The sequence below is a fragment of the Buceros rhinoceros genome, unplaced genomic scaffold, assembly GCF_000710305.1.
Source record: "Buceros rhinoceros silvestris isolate BGI_N320 unplaced genomic scaffold, ASM71030v1 scaffold4490, whole genome shotgun sequence".
Classification (NCBI taxonomy): Eukaryota; Metazoa; Chordata; class Aves; order Bucerotiformes; family Bucerotidae; genus Buceros; species Buceros rhinoceros.
In genome coordinates this window covers 21,777-38,057 of record NW_010388865.1, presented here as the reverse complement: position 1 = coordinate 38,057, position 16,281 = coordinate 21,777, and the positions used below count along the sequence as shown (strand labels likewise).

The following is a 16,281-nucleotide window of genomic DNA, read 5'->3' as shown; positions in this document are numbered from 1 at the left end:
TTGACCTGCATAGTTCCTGCTGAACTCAGTGCATCACCTAAACTCGTTACACCAGTCTTTTGGGTATATACATGCTTCTGAAAGATTGTGGGAGGCCTATGGAACGAGATTAGGGTGGGTCAGAGGCAGGAGCTCTGAAACAGGAAAATGAACGTGTCGTGTTGCCTTTCAGCACAGACAAGGCCTTCAGAAATTTGTGTGTTAAGCCTTTCCAGTGCTACTAGCTACTCTCAGCCCAGACTGGAGAGGGCACAAGTGGTGAAACTGCTCAGGCTTTTGCTTAGTGGGCTTCTCAACAGAGCAAATGCAGAAGAATTGGTGGATGGGCTTGAGAGCTTGTATTTGATGTAGCTGTTGTTATGGTGTTGTACGATTAAATATGTCTGGGTAAACTTTCTCCTTAGCTGTGGATCACATGGCTTTCCAGAAGAACCTCTGCCTGGCCCTGGAGAAGCACCCTACTTACCCAGGCGTAAGTAATGGACTCTGCTTTGGCAGGAGCCAGCTTTAAAACCATTTGCTGTGTAGCAAAAGACACAAACACAGCTGCCTGTCCCTGCTAGTCCTGTGCAAAAGGATGCCACACCATAGCTTATCTTGGATTTCTGTGGTCCAGACTCTAATTTTAACAATGTTCCTGTCCTTTTAGTCCCATTGTCCTTCTGCTGTATCTGTCTCTTCTCAGCTGTTATGTCTGAATAGTCACATGCAGAGACGACCAACACGTGCCTCTGTTAAACGAGCCTTGGTGTGCATGCCAAGCTTTGGGTTTGCATAATTCCAAGCAGAAGCACTGCACTTCCACCACCTTGGCCTGTCAATGTAATTACTTGGCAACGTTATTCGGTAGGTTATTCTTCTTGAGGAAGAAAAATAATTTGCTTCGCTTTGCAGTGGAAGCTTATTTGGTTTTGTATTGGCTGGGAGCTGGCAGCATTAAAACTGCCACAGTGTGGTGCTCATCTCCAGTCCACAAGCCCAGCGTGAAAGTCCTGAGGCTAGTGATTTGATTCCTACAGATATTTTTTGGCTGCAGCTCTTGTCACATTAAATGTTGCCATCTCAGCTGAACAGGAAGGAAGGCAAAGCCCTTTTAAATCAAAGTAAAATGTGAGACTGTTGCTTTGGAATTATTTTGTAGAACAATTGGTGTTTCCCTTTGGAAATCATTTAGACTAGAGTTCATTTATTACCCAGCTTTCCTGCCATCACAGTTTCTGTCTGTCTGCAGTTCCCCAGCCAGCTCTTTCCTGTCCTTCTCCTCCGCTCACTAAGCGCATCCTAAAAGAGAGCAGTTGACCAGGGTGTCTTTTCAGGAAGTGGAAAATTTCTCTCTGCTTTGCAGATTGTGAAGCAGTTTATCAGTGGCTTGGAATCTCACATCAAGGACAGAAACCAGTTCAAGAACTGTCTCTTGCCGTGCGCTCCCATACGGACTGAGGGGTCAAGGTCAGAGAAAACATGTTTTGTCTCCCCCTTCAGTCAGAGCTGGTCTTTAGTTAAATGTCGTGTAACATGGAGCGGAGTGGAGGGACAGGCCATAGTTCCAGTTGACGCAAAACAAGACTTGTCTCTTATGCAGAAGTGGCTGATGTGATACGTTGGTATTTAATAGCAGTAAGTTTAAAGTGGGAAGTTGCAGAATTTACTAGCTGTTTGTGGCTTGCACTGGGCTCCATTGGCATTTTATGGCAAGAACCAAATCTGGGGAAAGAAAATTTGACAAGGCTGGTGAAGGTCAGCTGGTTTTTGACAATTTTTCCATGACATACAGCTTAACCACAGAGACTTGTGCGTTTCCAGCTCACACTAGTCTTATAAAGAGTAGCTTGTTCAGAGGTAAAATGCAGGTGTAAAATTTTTTTTCGTGGTCACCAGACAGTACCATAAGTCATGTGGGGTTTTTTGTATGGTGTGGTGGTTGTGTGGGGTTTTTTGTTTGTTTTTTTTTTTTTAATAAAAACAGTAGTGGAAAGAGTTACAGCCTGTTCTGCTAACGTGTTTTTGTTACAACTGTAGTGGAATGTTTCATCTTGCAGGACTCTGGTGCACTCGTACTGTGAAAGCCTCATTAAACTGCTTCTCGGAATTGAGATCTTGCAGGTATGGGCACCTTAGTTTGCTCTTTAGACTGGTGTTGGGTTTTTTTAGGATTAAAGTGGGGAAGAATTAGGCTCACAAAGGGAGTGGCAAAAGCGTGTGGTCACTGTTTTCAAACTTCTCTAAAACTGACGATTTAGATTGTAAAGCAGCTCAGCTGGTCTGAGAGGAATTGTACATCCTGCCTGTATGCTCTGCTTCTGTGAGATTATGTGGATAGTTTATACGCCCTCTCAGCGTTTGTGGATTTCAGTTTTCAGACTGTGTGCCTTTCTGGTGTTAGTGAGGGGAAATAGTATACAGGAAATATTTTTATTGGTCCTTTTGAGTATTTTATTCTTTGTGCATGTTTAATCTTTTGTGAAAGATGACTTTTGGTGGCAGTGACACGGGGCTAGCAGTAAAAATCATCCTGACACTGCCTTCCCTTTCCTCTAGCCTGCTGTCATAACACTGTTGTTGGAAAAGATCCCTGAATTCTTTTTTGACGTGTGAGTATAGACTGTCTTCTCTCTGCCTTGAAATTAAATTTCTTCTTTTGAGCAATCACCAGCTGTTTGACTTTAACTGTTACTTCAGATTTACCTGAGTGAATGTTTGTATTGATGGTTTTTTCTTCATACCTGTGTAAAATTATCTGTGAGGTACAGACTTGTGGGTACATAAAGCGGAAGACAAATGTATAGAAGCTGAAATACAGACATACTCACAGTTCATTATGTTTTTTGTAGCTACCGGCACAAGCTTTGGAAGTATTTCAGCAGAGGGACTACGGGGTGTCTCGTGATTTTAAATACAGGTGAAAGTGGCTGGCAGAGTTTTAGGAGGCTGCTAGATACAAAGAGACCTCCTTTTGAAAATGCAGATTGTGTTCAAACAAGGAAAATAGAAAAAGCATCCGTTGGTTTTTGAATGTAGAATATCATAGCAGGGTGAGAGAGCTGGAGGTGCAACACAGGCAAGACTTGAATGCTTAAGCTCTTTTTGCAGTGCCCTGGGTGGTCATTATGGAGTTAGTGGAGCAGGTCGAGGACAGGAAGAAGCTGAGGCCGATACAGTGTTTGTTTTGGTGCTGGTTATGAAGGAGGGTACAAATGCTGTACAAAGACCGAGTCTGAGAAACTGTCTCAGACTGAAATGTTGTTAGAGGAGGGTTTAATGCAAACGACTGAATCGGTTCCACCCAAGAATTCTAAAGGGTCTTGGATGTAAAAGTGGCAAGCTGTTAATTGAGCCCTTCAGGAAGTCTTAAAAATATATGTTGTTACACTTGTCTCCTATCAAACTATAAGAGTGAAGTTTTTTCTATGTATTAATGACCAGTTAAAAATGGGGAAAAAAAAGAAAAAAATAAGGGGTCCATTTTGCAGTAGGAGGAGGATGGTCTCATGGAGGTCTGGGTTGTTCGGTATGTTTGTAAATGAAAAGTGAGGTAAATTATGGTAACATTAAAGAACAACAGAGGGGTTTTTTTCAGTGGACTGCTTCCTGGTTTTTGTTTTGTTTAATTATGGGACAAGAAACCATGTTCATTAACATCAGCTAGTCTGAACTACACTGTACTGACTGGCCAATTTCTCCCAAACCTGACTTAAAAGTATAGACCTATCAGACCTCTACAGATTCAATGCCAGTCAGCGCCTGGACAGAGGACATTCAATTTGTTGCCTCGCTGTAGGAAGGGTAGGGAGAACTGGGGTTATGCATGTGATTTGGCACCAGCCAGTGCATTAATACGTACGTGCTCACAGACCAGTGTGACCAGAGGGAGGGCGTCTTAGACCCTACAGCTGTGTAAACCTTGTTTTCTTCAAAAATCAGACCAAAAATAATCCTGGTTGTATACAATGACAAAGTCAGTGTTTTCGTCGAGGAAAGATATCTTGATATTAGGGAAGGAATTAGGAACAGAGTGAAAAGCACCATGTCACTGTAAATGCATGGTGTAATCACGTTTTGAATGTTGAATGCGCTTCTGATCAGGCTGTCACAAAAATACAGTAGAACAGTTTTTATGTTAAGTAGGGAAAAATATTCTAAATAAACTAGAATTATGCCTGTCTTCAAAGGAGGCGACTGGCAGAGAGGGCTAGATGTCTGTAAAAGCAAGAAAGATTTACAAGAGGTAATTGAGGAAGGTTCAACCACTGTTTCTATGCAAGGCAGCAGATAAAAAAAGCAAAAGTACTTTTTCAGCTTATGCGTAATTCTGCTGAATTCAGTGTTGCAGGGAGTAGAGGTCAGAAATCACACACGGTGGGTTTTTTCTTTTTTATAAGGCTTAGGGAGATTAATGAAGGATAAACGTACTGCTGGATAGCAGACATGGACTGGGTGCCAGCTTCTGCCGTGGAGATTTGCTGAACTGCTTATTGTTGGAGGCTGAGTGGAAACTGTGAAAAGATTGCTCTGTAAATGCTCTGCTACTCAAAACTCATCCCAAAGCATCTAATACTACAGTTGGGGATGGGGATGCTGGCCTTAAAGGAGGCTTAACCTAAGCTGGTGTGGTCACTCACAGGAGATCTGAAGTAAGGTCACATTATACCTTACTTTGATATTTGTGCCATAACTTAAGATGTTGTTGTTGGCATATTGAAATAGGCTGCCAGTGTTCCTGCTTTGTGCAAATAGCAAGTAAGAAACAGCGTTCTTCCTAGATGGCCCTAAAATCTGTAGGGGTGATAACAATTATTTCATTCTGTGATTTTGATAGTCGGTAGATATGCATTTCATCTCATGGTCTTGCTGACCAGCAGCAAAGCTTTTGAATCTGCCTGTAGGTCTGACTAACCTGTGTTTCACATTTTCTGCTGTTCTAGCGTGGGCACCTTTGGAACCAATTTTCCCTGGCTCATTGTCAATCAGTTTAAATGGCTTGACAGGCTTCTTGACAGCCAGGTGAGTACTGATGGTGCAATCACTTGTAGGCTTTTTCTGGTCAACTTCAGAACACCTCTCAGGTGGGATGAGATCAGTTATTATGCTAATGAGAACTGATGGTGTTTTCATATTCACGTGCTGATTCAATTCCTTCTGCTTTATTATGATTGCCTTCAGTGACTGAACATTCCTTTTTCCTATTTTTCTTCTCTTGCTCTAAGCCTCTTTTTTGATAAATTTGTGTCTGTCTGTAGGTATGTATGCACTTGGGTGACCCTGTTTTAAAGTTGTTGCTGGCAGGAAGTTACCGTCTCCTCTTGTTTAATTTTCACCAGAGGTATCAGATAATTGCAAGCATCTGGGGATGAATTATCTGTTCCTGCTTTGGTGGTTCTTTTCCTTTTTTCCCCTAAGTTGGAACCTGTGTGGGTTGCTTTGTACTGGAAGGTCCCAGAATTAGCTGAATCCAGAAGTCATACCAAACACTGAGAAGCTTGCTGTTGAGTTTCCCAATTTCCTTTGCTCACCCAAGTAGTTACATCCTACCTGTAAAATACCATGATTCTATAAAAGTCTGATACTATTCACGACTGCAACAGGACAGTGAGGTTAAGGGGCAATTGGCATAAATCCAGACAAATGACTTCCTGAGTGACCTTGCATGCATGGTACTGTTGCTGTGTTAATGAATTCCTTGCTCACGTTGAGACTCGTGTTTTACAAACGTTCCCCTTGCCCACAGGATCTTGTCAAGAAGTTAATGCAGATGGTTAGTGTCTCTCCAGTACCAATCCAGCATGATATTATCACCAGTTTACCTGAGATCCTAGAGGACTCCCAGCAAAGTGAGGTTGCCAAAGAGCTCAGGTACAGATTGTTCTGGTTTGGTGGTTTTTTGTTTGTTTTGAACTATTTTGAATATTTGAACTATTTTATGTGGTTCTCAAGCATGTTTACTGACCCAGGGAACAGGGGACCTAATACCAATAGCTGTCCTCCCAGAGAGTGCTACCCTTATATCTGTAATTGTTATAGAATAACTATTCTCAGTTTACTGTCTCAGCTGCTATATAAAAAATTCCCACACAATTAAATTTTTGATGCTAATCAAACTCCTCAGACTTCTGTTCTTTTCTACCTGTATTTTTTCAAAGCTGAGAATCTAAACAGTGTCAGCAAAGCATATTTATTTCCATATTCTTAGTAGCTCCTACCCATTTCTGATGTGGAAGAGTACTCATTGCTCGTTGTAATGAATTAGGGAGCATAAATAGAGATACCAAGAAGCTGGGACTGACGTATTTTTCAGCTAACACAATTCAAATAGAATGTCTTGCCAGAGACAGTTTAATCATTCTTGGCTGCTATCTAAGTCTGTAAAGATGAATTTTGGGAAAGGAAAGTCCATGAGGCTGTTAAACACATCTGCAGTCCCTTGGTCGAGAAGGTGCCAAACCACAGTTTGCTGGGAGGCAGACCAGTTTATTTAGGAAGCCTTTGTAAGTGCTTGTCCACTTCTTAGTCTGTTTGTTCCCTATTGACCCGTGCTGGGAAGAGCTTGCTGAATTAAACAGGTATCTGGTTTGCCTTTCATTGCATGTTTGCAATTATTAGAGCAAATACTGTGTCTAGGGGAGAGGTCACATGAGACCCATTCAATCCCTGGTGTTGGCAACAGTCTCAGTTACACTTTGCTGATGGTACGTCTACGGGACAGAAGTGTGGCTAGAAAGTATCAGGCCAAGTGATGTGTGTGGTTAAATGCTACACCAGCAATCTCACTAAATTTTTCTATTTATGGTGAACCCAGGACCTTCCAATTTTCAAGTTCTTGCTTGAGGCTTGTGCCAGGTCTTTGTCCATGCTCCCTGTTTTCACAAGATTTGAAAAAAGGTTGATCTTCATATCTTCCTCTAATCAGCAGCCACAGAATAATCATAGTTTAGCATGTTCAGAGAGGAGTGGTAACTTAGGGAACTAGTTTTCCGTAACACCAGTGGCATATGTTGTTGTCAGTTTCAGACTTTTTTTTTTTGTCAAGACCACAAAAACTATTGGAATCATACGATTTGCTGAAGATCCATTCATGGTTCTATTTGGAGAGTCATTTGTTTTCTTTTCCTTGTGTATCAGCTGCTTACTGAAACAGGGCAGACGGCTGACAGCTCCAATCCTAGATGCCCTTTCTCGTCTGGATCTCGATGCAGTCCTTCTGGCTGAGGTAAGAGCTTTTACTGAACAGCTGAGTAGAACCCAGCCCCTGCTTAGCAACACGAGAGCTAGAGCTGTTCGGTCATTCAAAGAATTTTGCTAAATCTGATCCCTATAGGCCTTAAAGTCCCAAGGTAGCTGAAATTGGAAAGGAGATGGAGAACATAAAACTTGTTTTGGAAATGTGTGTGAGGTGTTCAGTGAGGAGCAGGGAGAAGTTGTCTGGCTGTTACAGTATGCCTTCAGAAATTTCAAACACAGCTCTATTAGCAAATGCAAACCCACTTTGTCTTGCTGCAGGAAGGGTTTACTGCCCATCTTACACCTGCTTATTGTCATTATTTCTTTTTTTTAAGGTTCCAAACTAAACTGCTGTATTCTGGGAAAGGGCAGATTGGCCATTAAATCATCGCATGGTCATAGCTGTTTTTTCTGCAGGATGATGATAAAGGAAATGTGATATTGTGCCCTGGGTCTTCTGGACAATGCTGGATTGATGCACTTCTTGAGTTAGGCTTCTTATGAATAGACTAAAAGTGGTTCATTTGAATGCATTAAATACTATTTTACATAGTTCCTAAAGGCCTGTGCTGCAGAACAGGCTACACCTCTTCCATGCTTTTCCGTTTTGAAAGCCAGTTAAAAAATGATGCAGCCAAGCTCTTCTTGGCAGTGCCAGGTATGATATGATAAGGGACAATGGCCACAAATTACAGCCTAGGAAGTTCAAGTTGGACATTTGGAAAAATGAGTTAGGGTCTGCAGCACTGACATAAAGTATCAAAGAGGTAGCAGGTGTTGGGGGTTTTCCTTCAAGACTCGGCTGGCAGCTCTGAGGCCAGTCTGATCTGGTCCTGACAATATCCTTGAGGAGACTATAAGCCTCCAAAGGTTCCTTCCCACTAACATGACTTTCTGCAAAACACAGTCTTGCAGCTGATCCGGTATTCCTTTCTCCTCAGGTGCGGCAGTCTGCCATGACCATCGTGCCTTCTGTAAAACTGGAAGATTTGCCTGTAGTAGTAAAATTCATCCTCCAGACTGTCAAGGCAGCAGAGGCAGTAGAGGTACAGTATTTTCTCTGTATTAGAGATCAGTAAGTTGTCTGGTCAAGTGAGTGTTTTTTACACACAGAGGTGTATGCTTTAATGTTTTCAACTGAGATGTTTAATATTGCCAATGATCAAGGCACATGTGGAAACTGTATCTGTCCTTTGACGTGGATTTGGTTCTGCTTTCAGGCGTAAGAATTGAAGCCATCTCTTTTCTGCTGCCTGTTGCAGATTTTCCTCATTTGTTCTTGGATTTTTTTTTGGGGGGGGGTGTATAAATTTCTTAAAGACTGAAAGCAGTCAAATTGTCTTGAGTTAAATGCTGAGACTGAAAAACTGTGGCCTTTGAATTTTATGTAAGGTTTTTGCACTGTACAGAACTTTTAAGGGTTTTAAAATCCAGAAATATCCACCAGACCTGGGACTGCAACTTGGTAATTCTCTTCTTGTTTTCTGCGCCAAGTTCTGTTCTAAATCATGTTTTGGAAACATCCCTAGGAGGGTGGTTCTCCTGCTGTTTTCATTCTATGATGTAAACGTCCTCAGTTTTTGAAGCTGCTTTATCTAAGGAAATAGAGTCAGAATATTTTTAAAATGAGCCAGATGTGTTTTGTCAAGCCAGCCTTGCTGAACTATTGAACATGGTTTTTCCTCGTACTTGGAGAAAGCCTCAGCTTAAGCCTCTGCAAATACATGAGGTTTTGATTTGTAATTTTAAAGTTATTCTGTCAGATTGTGTTTTCTTTTCTTTGGCCTTTCTTTCCTCATTGTCACAGTGGTTTGTACTGCTGTTTGTGTTTTACAGGTGATTTCTGATCTTCGCAAGAGCTTGGATCTGTCATCCTGTGTTCTGCCCTTGCAGATCCTGGGTTCCCAGAAGAAGCTTAAAAGCCAAGTCCAGGCCAGGTAGTTGAGATGATTTACTTGATTCTCCAAGGATAAGATGGGACTAAATAACTGTGGCTTTTCTTTATCTGGTCTCTGGCATGCATGGTTACATATAGGACCCTAATTTCTCCCAAGTAAGGGCATTGACTTCTTTATTCCTTCCCACTTGGTGCTAATATAACACAATTGTGGAGCCGGCTTCCCCTACCATGATGTAGTTCCTCTGGAGCCACCTGCATGCATGTCTGCATGGGGTATGCAGCTCCATTATGTTAATGTTGCTCTGAGTTCATCCGTTTTGAGTTCCCTCAGTATGCCTTTGTAACCTCTGCTTCCACCCTCTTCTGAAGTTCCCTACCCTTGCCAGGGCATTCCCTTTGGAGAATGGCTGCTTTAAGTAACTGCTGTGACTGCTAGGCCGCCTTGTTCCTTTAACTACAGTATTTACGACGACTGAGACTCCTCCTTTCTGACCATTTACAGTTCTTCCATGAGCCAAGTAACCACCAGCCAGAATTGTGTGAAGTTACTTTTTGATGTGATCAAGTTAGCCATGAGATTTCAGAAAGATGTTTCTGAAGCCTGGATTAAGGTAAGAATCTTCAGTCCTTGTTTCCTTATTTAATTGGGCTCCTAGGTTGACCTTGAGCCTATCTTGTCATCAAATGTGAAGTCAAAAGACAAATGTGAGCCCGTCATTTTGCTGATACAAATTTCATTCCGTGTTCCACATTAGCAGTGCTCTTTCAGGGGTCTGGTTTTTTTTTTACCTATTTCACAGTGCTTGCAAGATGGCCACTGGGCTCCCCTATACAGACCCCAGATCTTGACATGCAGGATAAACCTGATCTACGTGTTTATGGGAGTTTTGGAATAAATAATCTTAGGTAGTTTTCCTGCCTGCAAGAGAGGAAAAAAATGTACATCCCCATGCTGAGACTGAGCTCTGTGAAGCCTTAAGGTGCTTGAAAGTGTCCAGCAAGAAATCAGTATTGGCTGATACTGTCTAAATCTACTTTTAAATTGCATTTCAGTATAAACTATGAGACTGTCTCTTGTTGTCAGCTTTTCATTGCTCAGCACTTTAGATCCTTTTTCAAGCCTGATGTTGAGAACAGCCTTGTTCAAGCTGAATTTTTGTGCTGATTTTTTGAGCGCTGTCTGGATTCTCTGCTGGTGGCAAGATGCACTTTGCTAGCTTTGATAGCTGTGCTGTTGTAGAGGAGAGAAATCTGTGAGCAGCATTTCTCTTGCTATCTTTTTTCCTTTGGTTTTGGAATATAGTATATTATATCATATTATATTATACTCCAGCGTAACAACTTTCTTGGTTTTTTTGCTCTTAGGCTATTGAGAATAGCACATCTGTGTCTGACCATAAGGTAATACTTCTGACTCTGCACTTGATCTGGGAGTGTCCTTTTCTGCTGGTGTTTTCAAGGGCTTTCTTCATGGCTGATTAAGAGATTTCTCTAGTTGAAGCAGAAACTGCCAATGGGTGGTTCTTTTCGTATTTGACTTGTTCCTAGTATAACAGCCATCTGTTTTCTTTGTAACTCTTAGTTCATTCCTTCTAAATGTCAAAGGACAGTGTTACCCTGTTTTAATTTTGTCCTGTTGCATTGATGAGGTTTTCCCACAGTTGTGGCTGTTTGGCCTTTTTGAGTGCTTAGTTTTTCTTCTCAGTTTTGATTTTAAAGTGTGTACTTGTCTGGACTGTTTAATATCTTTTCAGCATAATGATTGGTGGCTGTTTTCTCAAAAAGGTTCTGGATCTGATAGTTTTGCTGCTAATTCATTCTACAAACACCAAGAACAGGAAGCAAACTGAGAAAATATTGAGGAGCAAAATTCGACTGGGCTGCATGCCAGAACAGCTGTTGCAGAATGCTTTCCAAAATCATTCGATGGTCAGTGCTGGTTCTGCTTTGGGACCCTCTTTTATCTCAAAGAGCTGATCGGCTGATGATTTAACCCTGTGCTGTGTTATTTATACTATTCCTGTTATGGACATTTCTTTAATTTTTGGTCCCAGGTTAATCTCCCAAGGCACATGTCCTCTCTTGAAACTGTTGCGTATTTTTTTTTTTTTATTTTTTTTTACAAATGAGCTTTCCTCAGAATTGGATGGGCTTTTTATTTTGGTGCAAAACCTCGCAGTATAAGAGATGTGATCTAGCCCAGGATCTCTACTGTGTGTTCCAGACATGCTCTTGTGTTTCTCACAGTATTTATAGAAGTTCATATGTTTACATGCACTGTTTTTCAATGTCTGTTTATATATTTGGTATATGTTTGTAATGTAAATTACCATTTGCTATAAGAAAATTGAAAAGATCAACAAAAAATGACACAGTGCTGCTTGTCAGAGGTAGAGAGCAGATGAGAAACACCGAGTTATGAATTTAAAATTAAATAATCAAACTACTATAATGCCTTAAGTAGGTATATTTTATTGTGAGTATAAGTAGGTTTAATTCAGTTTTAGTTTAACTCCCTTCCAGAATAAGTTAAGAGAAAGTAAATTAGGCCAGTTCACATCTGAATAAGAGTTTCTGATTCAAAGGTGCTCTGTGTGATTTAAAGTTAGCTCAGATTTTTCTGAGTATCCTGAAGTAGCAGAGTCCTGTTGAAGTAAGGCCAGCAGTGTGTCTGTCCTGGGGCTTTTATTTAGTTGTATGTTGCTGTAATGCAACTTCTTTGGTGTCACCCCTAAGGAATATGCTGCTGTGAGCTCTGCAGCTTTGCTAATCGGCTTCTTCACCAATCTCTAAACTCTTTGCATGGCGAGAGTTGGAGAAACCCGTTCTCATGGGCCTTATGTGCTCTTGTTGCCTGTGTGAGAGAGACGATAGTGGGAAGTCAGGAAAGCACCTACTAAACTAGAGAAAGCTTTTGGGATAAGCTGTAGCTTGTTCTTCAGAAAACAAGCAGCAATAATCCCTTCTTCCATGATGTCTGTATTTCAGGTTATCAAAGACTTCTTCCCTTCAATCCTAGCACTTGCTCAGACGTTTCTGCACTCTGCACACCCAGCCATAGTCTCCTTCGGCAGCTGCATGTACAAACAAGCTTTTGCAGCCTTTGACTCTTACTGCCAGCAGGTATAGTGTGATGATGACACCTGTTTTATTTGTGTTTGCACTTTGTTCTGGAATGCATGCCGTGATCCTTTAGAGAGGATTTGAGGCAGTTGGAAGCCCTTGGAGAGAGGTCTGTGCTGTGGAGTAGGCCAAGCAGAAGGTGGGCAATAATCACAGCAAGACTCTGGTAGCAAGTGAGTGAAGCACAGAGGCTGCTGGGAGGAGCAGAGAGCAAACAGGGAGGCCTCAGAAGTGACAGAATGGAAAATATAGAGCAGAGGGGACTGTGCTGGGTTTGTTGCATTTCAGAAGGCAAACAAGTTGACTGAGATCTAGCCAGGAAGACAGGACTGGCCCCCTGGGTCATGGAGGAGATTTGCTCATAAATCCATATTCCTATTCCATCTTACCTAGTCACTTTGAGCATCCTCTATTTTAAAAAGCCATTGTTATAGTTGGTATTGGACCTTTTCTTCCTTTCCTTGGATAACTTACTGTGATGAAAAAGTTTACACAGATTTCCCTCAGAGCTCTGACCAGCTTGGGCTTCTGCTGCATATTCTGAAAGAATCACAGGCTCGACTTTCAGCTCTGACTATGAGGTCCTGCAGACATGCTGACATCAGAACACTTGGGGATTGAAGACAACTCTGCACAAACTTTTGAGTGTATTTGCCCTTGTTTGGGCACAGTATGTTTAAAATTAAGACCGTTTCCAGTGTTGTATCTGTATTATTAACAAAATCTGAGATGTCATCTGTAACAAGCTAGAGTCTAATAATATTTAGAGATGTGAAGAATTTCAGAAGAGGATGGCTCTATTAGCAATTAGTGACGTAGAAAAGACTCAGAGCCACCAACAGTGGATGGAAGGGCAGAGAGATCCCTGTCCAGAAATCAGCTGAAGTAAGACCATAAAACCACTTTTGAAACAAAAAGATAATTTTGAACTGCTGTTGGTAAAGATTGTGAGGACACCAGAACGGCTGAAGTTAGAGGCGATGTCATTCTAGGAAAGGTACAGTCTTCTCTGTGCCTAAGAAAATAGTGTAGATTTTTGACATCTTATGTGTTGGTGGCAAAGAGCAAAAGCTGCAACAGTGTTAGCAAGCAGGCATGAAGTTAGGTGAAGAGCTGCTTTGTGGAATCATGAGAGCTTTTAGAACTGAATAAAATTCAGGGTCAAAGAGAAGGTCAATATTGTGCATTTCAGGAATTACAGAGTAAACAGAGAAGGGACTTAGAATAATATGGTTGAGTTTCAGGATGATTATCTGTACTTGACCAATGTATTCTGTAGGAGCAGAAGAGGGCAGATATTTTTCTGTTGGTATTTCACTCTGGTTTCTCTGGGGGCTTTTTTCTTAGGAGGTTGTGACTGCTTTGGTGACTCACGTGTGCAGTGGAAATGAGACAGAACTGGACATTTCTCTGGATGTGCTCACAGATTTGGTGGTGCTGCACACATCCCTGCTGATGCGCTATGCCACCTTTGTGAAGGTATGAATGTTTCTGGGGGCATACTACATTTCAGGACCCTTACACTGCTTTGCACCAGATCAGAATAGGTCGGTACTTTTCAGAAATAGAGGTGATGGAACTGCTCGTGCCTGTAAACTCTGTCTTGAGAAGTGCAGTGGTTAGAAGTGAAAGGTATCTACTATGAAGGGCTGAGCTGAAAGATGGGGGTTTTTTTGACAGGGGAAATTGCATTAGGCAAAGAAAAACGTTACCCTTCCCTGTAACTGGAGAATGCCAGAATTGCAGGTGTGGAATGACACCTACAATGGAAGGAAAATACTTTATTAACACTGGCTATTTCAAGTACTTGGCAAAAATCTGCCCCCTTTGTGGACTGCCTGTTCTACCCCATGGAAAGACTGACAGTACTTTAGCCTAAAACAAAACCTCCTGGCAGAGATGGGAATAGACTTACGTCCTAAAATTTAAAAGAAGAATGTACTCAACATCTGAGCTGGTTTGTATATTCTCTCTTACAGACCATTTTAGACTTTACCCAAAAACTGAATCCGTGCCAGATACGGAAGCTTTTCAACATTCTCAGCACACTAGCATTCAGCCAGAGGCAAGAAGGAAGCTATATTCAGGTAAGCAGAGACACAGCAGCAAAGAGGTCAGGCTTGGTCCTTTTTGCTAAGTTAACGTCCAGGGGTAGTGGTGTGCAAACAGTGGCCTCATCTATGAACAGTGACTGATATCAGGATGTCCTTCAGATTAAAATTCTTGTCTCCCCAACTGGCTGCAAGCCAACTTGTGGCTCCGTATTTTCCACATTGTATAACAAGGGCTTATCACAGTGACTGCGTCACATCCTTTCCTGGAAAAGGACCTCTTCTCTTGCACATACGAGACAAGCAGAGTTGTTAGAAATGTTGGTGGAGGGGTACCAATGGCAGTCTGTAATCTAGCCTTGTGGTCAAAGTGGGACTGTCACCAACTTGACACAAGGTTGGCAGTGGCATTGTCTAGCTGAGCCTTGGAAGACTTGCAAAAGCGTAAATTCAGCAGCCACTTTGTGAAGCTTTGCTTCTTTGTCACTTGGAAGCATTCAGAAAGCATAGTTCAGCTTCTCCTTGAGATTATGTTCATCTTGATTCAGCTGTCTCTGTTAACCAGAGACAACGTTACTCTCATGTTAGAAGAACTGAGCTGTACAGAACAGAGTGCTCTGTGATGAAGTGGTAGAATTCACCCCTTTTGTGCCTCTAGTGTAAATACGAGAAGCTATCAAAGCTGATCTGTCTAAATTCATACTCTTTTTACACAGGATACCTTGTAGGACTCTGTTGCAGCGTAATAGAAGTGGTATCAGATACCTTTGGGTGGATTTCTGACTCTTTGAGCGTGACAGTGATGAGATAAATACCTCAGAGACATCTATTTCACAATGGAGATATCTGTGTTTAAAATCTTTCCATTTGTAAAGCCCATCTCCTACAAATTAGGACTACTTGTCTGCCTTTGAGTCCCTGCATAGTTTCTAGTTGTGGGTATGTTTGTACACACTAGCTTGAGACCATGAAGAAAACCTGCTCTTCTCCTGATTGGTCTGTGGCATGTAAAAGAACACGTCTGGTTGGTTTTTTTCCCGCTCGCCCTCTTAAGATGGAGCTCTGTACTGCTAAAATATCCAGTTGTACGTGGCAGGTTTAGCCCCTTTCTGAACTACTTTCCTCAGTAATTCCCGCCCCCCCAAGTCTGTCTGTCTTACGTGCAGCTTTGTGAAAATCATCTTGGCAACACACAAGGTGACTTTGCTGCCCAGAAGGACTAGCCACTAGGAAGAAGTGTCCTGCCTGTCACCCTCATAAATTGCAAAAAGAAGGGGAGGAGAGTAAGATCTCCTGAAGTTGATGGTGTTTTGGAGGGCAGCTCTGCAGCTGCTGTTTCTATGTGAAGGGCTCCAAGACCGTCTGCTGTTTTTTAAATATATTCTTATGATGATGAAACCTGGACCAACTACATGTTCTGTGTAGTAATTAGAACAACATCAAAGTGATTAACTTTGATTAAGGTTGCTGTTTGCAGCCTTATCTAGAGTTGTGACCAGTATTTTCACAATAAAGGAAATGGCAGAATGTGCATTTCTTTTGGAAAGCTGCAATGCCAATAAACCATCCTCCTGCAGCTTTTGGAGTGGCATGAAGTGAAGGTGCCAACAGAATTGTGAGTGATGTGCACAAGTACCTCTGTGGTGACATGATCCGTGTCTTTCTTTTTAGGATGACATGCACATGGTGATCAGGAAGTGGCTCTCCAGCACAGCTCCCAACCATAAACAAATGGGGATTATTGGTGCTGTTACCATGATAGGCAGTGTGGCACTAAAAAGGTGAGAGAGGATGTAATGAAGATTAATTTAACATGCCTTCAGTTCAAACCAAACCTGGAGTGGAACAAAGAAAGGGGGGCATTGCCTTCGAGTGCATGCACATCTCAATCAAATCTGGGAACCTCAAACGCTTCTATGCAGACTGCGGCGTTCAGTGCTGCTCACCTGCTGCTAGTCTAACAGGCTTCCTGAATGTCTTGTTATTGCCTGT

General features: G+C 41.9%; 1 protein-coding gene across 1 annotated transcript in view; it reads left to right on the top strand.

The window, feature by feature from the left end:
- FANCD2 (Fanconi anemia, complementation group D2) overlaps positions 1–16,281 on the top strand; it is a gene marked incomplete at its 3' end in the record, with an annotated part of 39,027 nt that overhangs the window by 989 nt on the left and 21,757 nt on the right. Inside the window, exons 3-18 of the mRNA XM_010131621.1 lie at positions 405–472; positions 1,346–1,449; positions 2,040–2,103; positions 2,539–2,591; positions 4,923–5,001; positions 5,726–5,850; positions 7,117–7,204; positions 8,157–8,261; positions 9,052–9,152; positions 9,618–9,726; positions 10,481–10,516; positions 10,901–11,044; positions 12,104–12,238; positions 13,586–13,717; positions 14,218–14,325; positions 15,961–16,070. Coding sequence (XP_010129923.1) covers positions 405–472; positions 1,346–1,449; positions 2,040–2,103; positions 2,539–2,591; positions 4,923–5,001; positions 5,726–5,850; positions 7,117–7,204; positions 8,157–8,261; positions 9,052–9,152; positions 9,618–9,726; positions 10,481–10,516; positions 10,901–11,044; positions 12,104–12,238; positions 13,586–13,717; positions 14,218–14,325; positions 15,961–16,070 — 1,561 coding nt within the window. The remainder of the gene's footprint in view (positions 1–404; positions 473–1,345; positions 1,450–2,039; positions 2,104–2,538; positions 2,592–4,922; positions 5,002–5,725; positions 5,851–7,116; positions 7,205–8,156; positions 8,262–9,051; positions 9,153–9,617; positions 9,727–10,480; positions 10,517–10,900; positions 11,045–12,103; positions 12,239–13,585; positions 13,718–14,217; positions 14,326–15,960; positions 16,071–16,281) is intronic.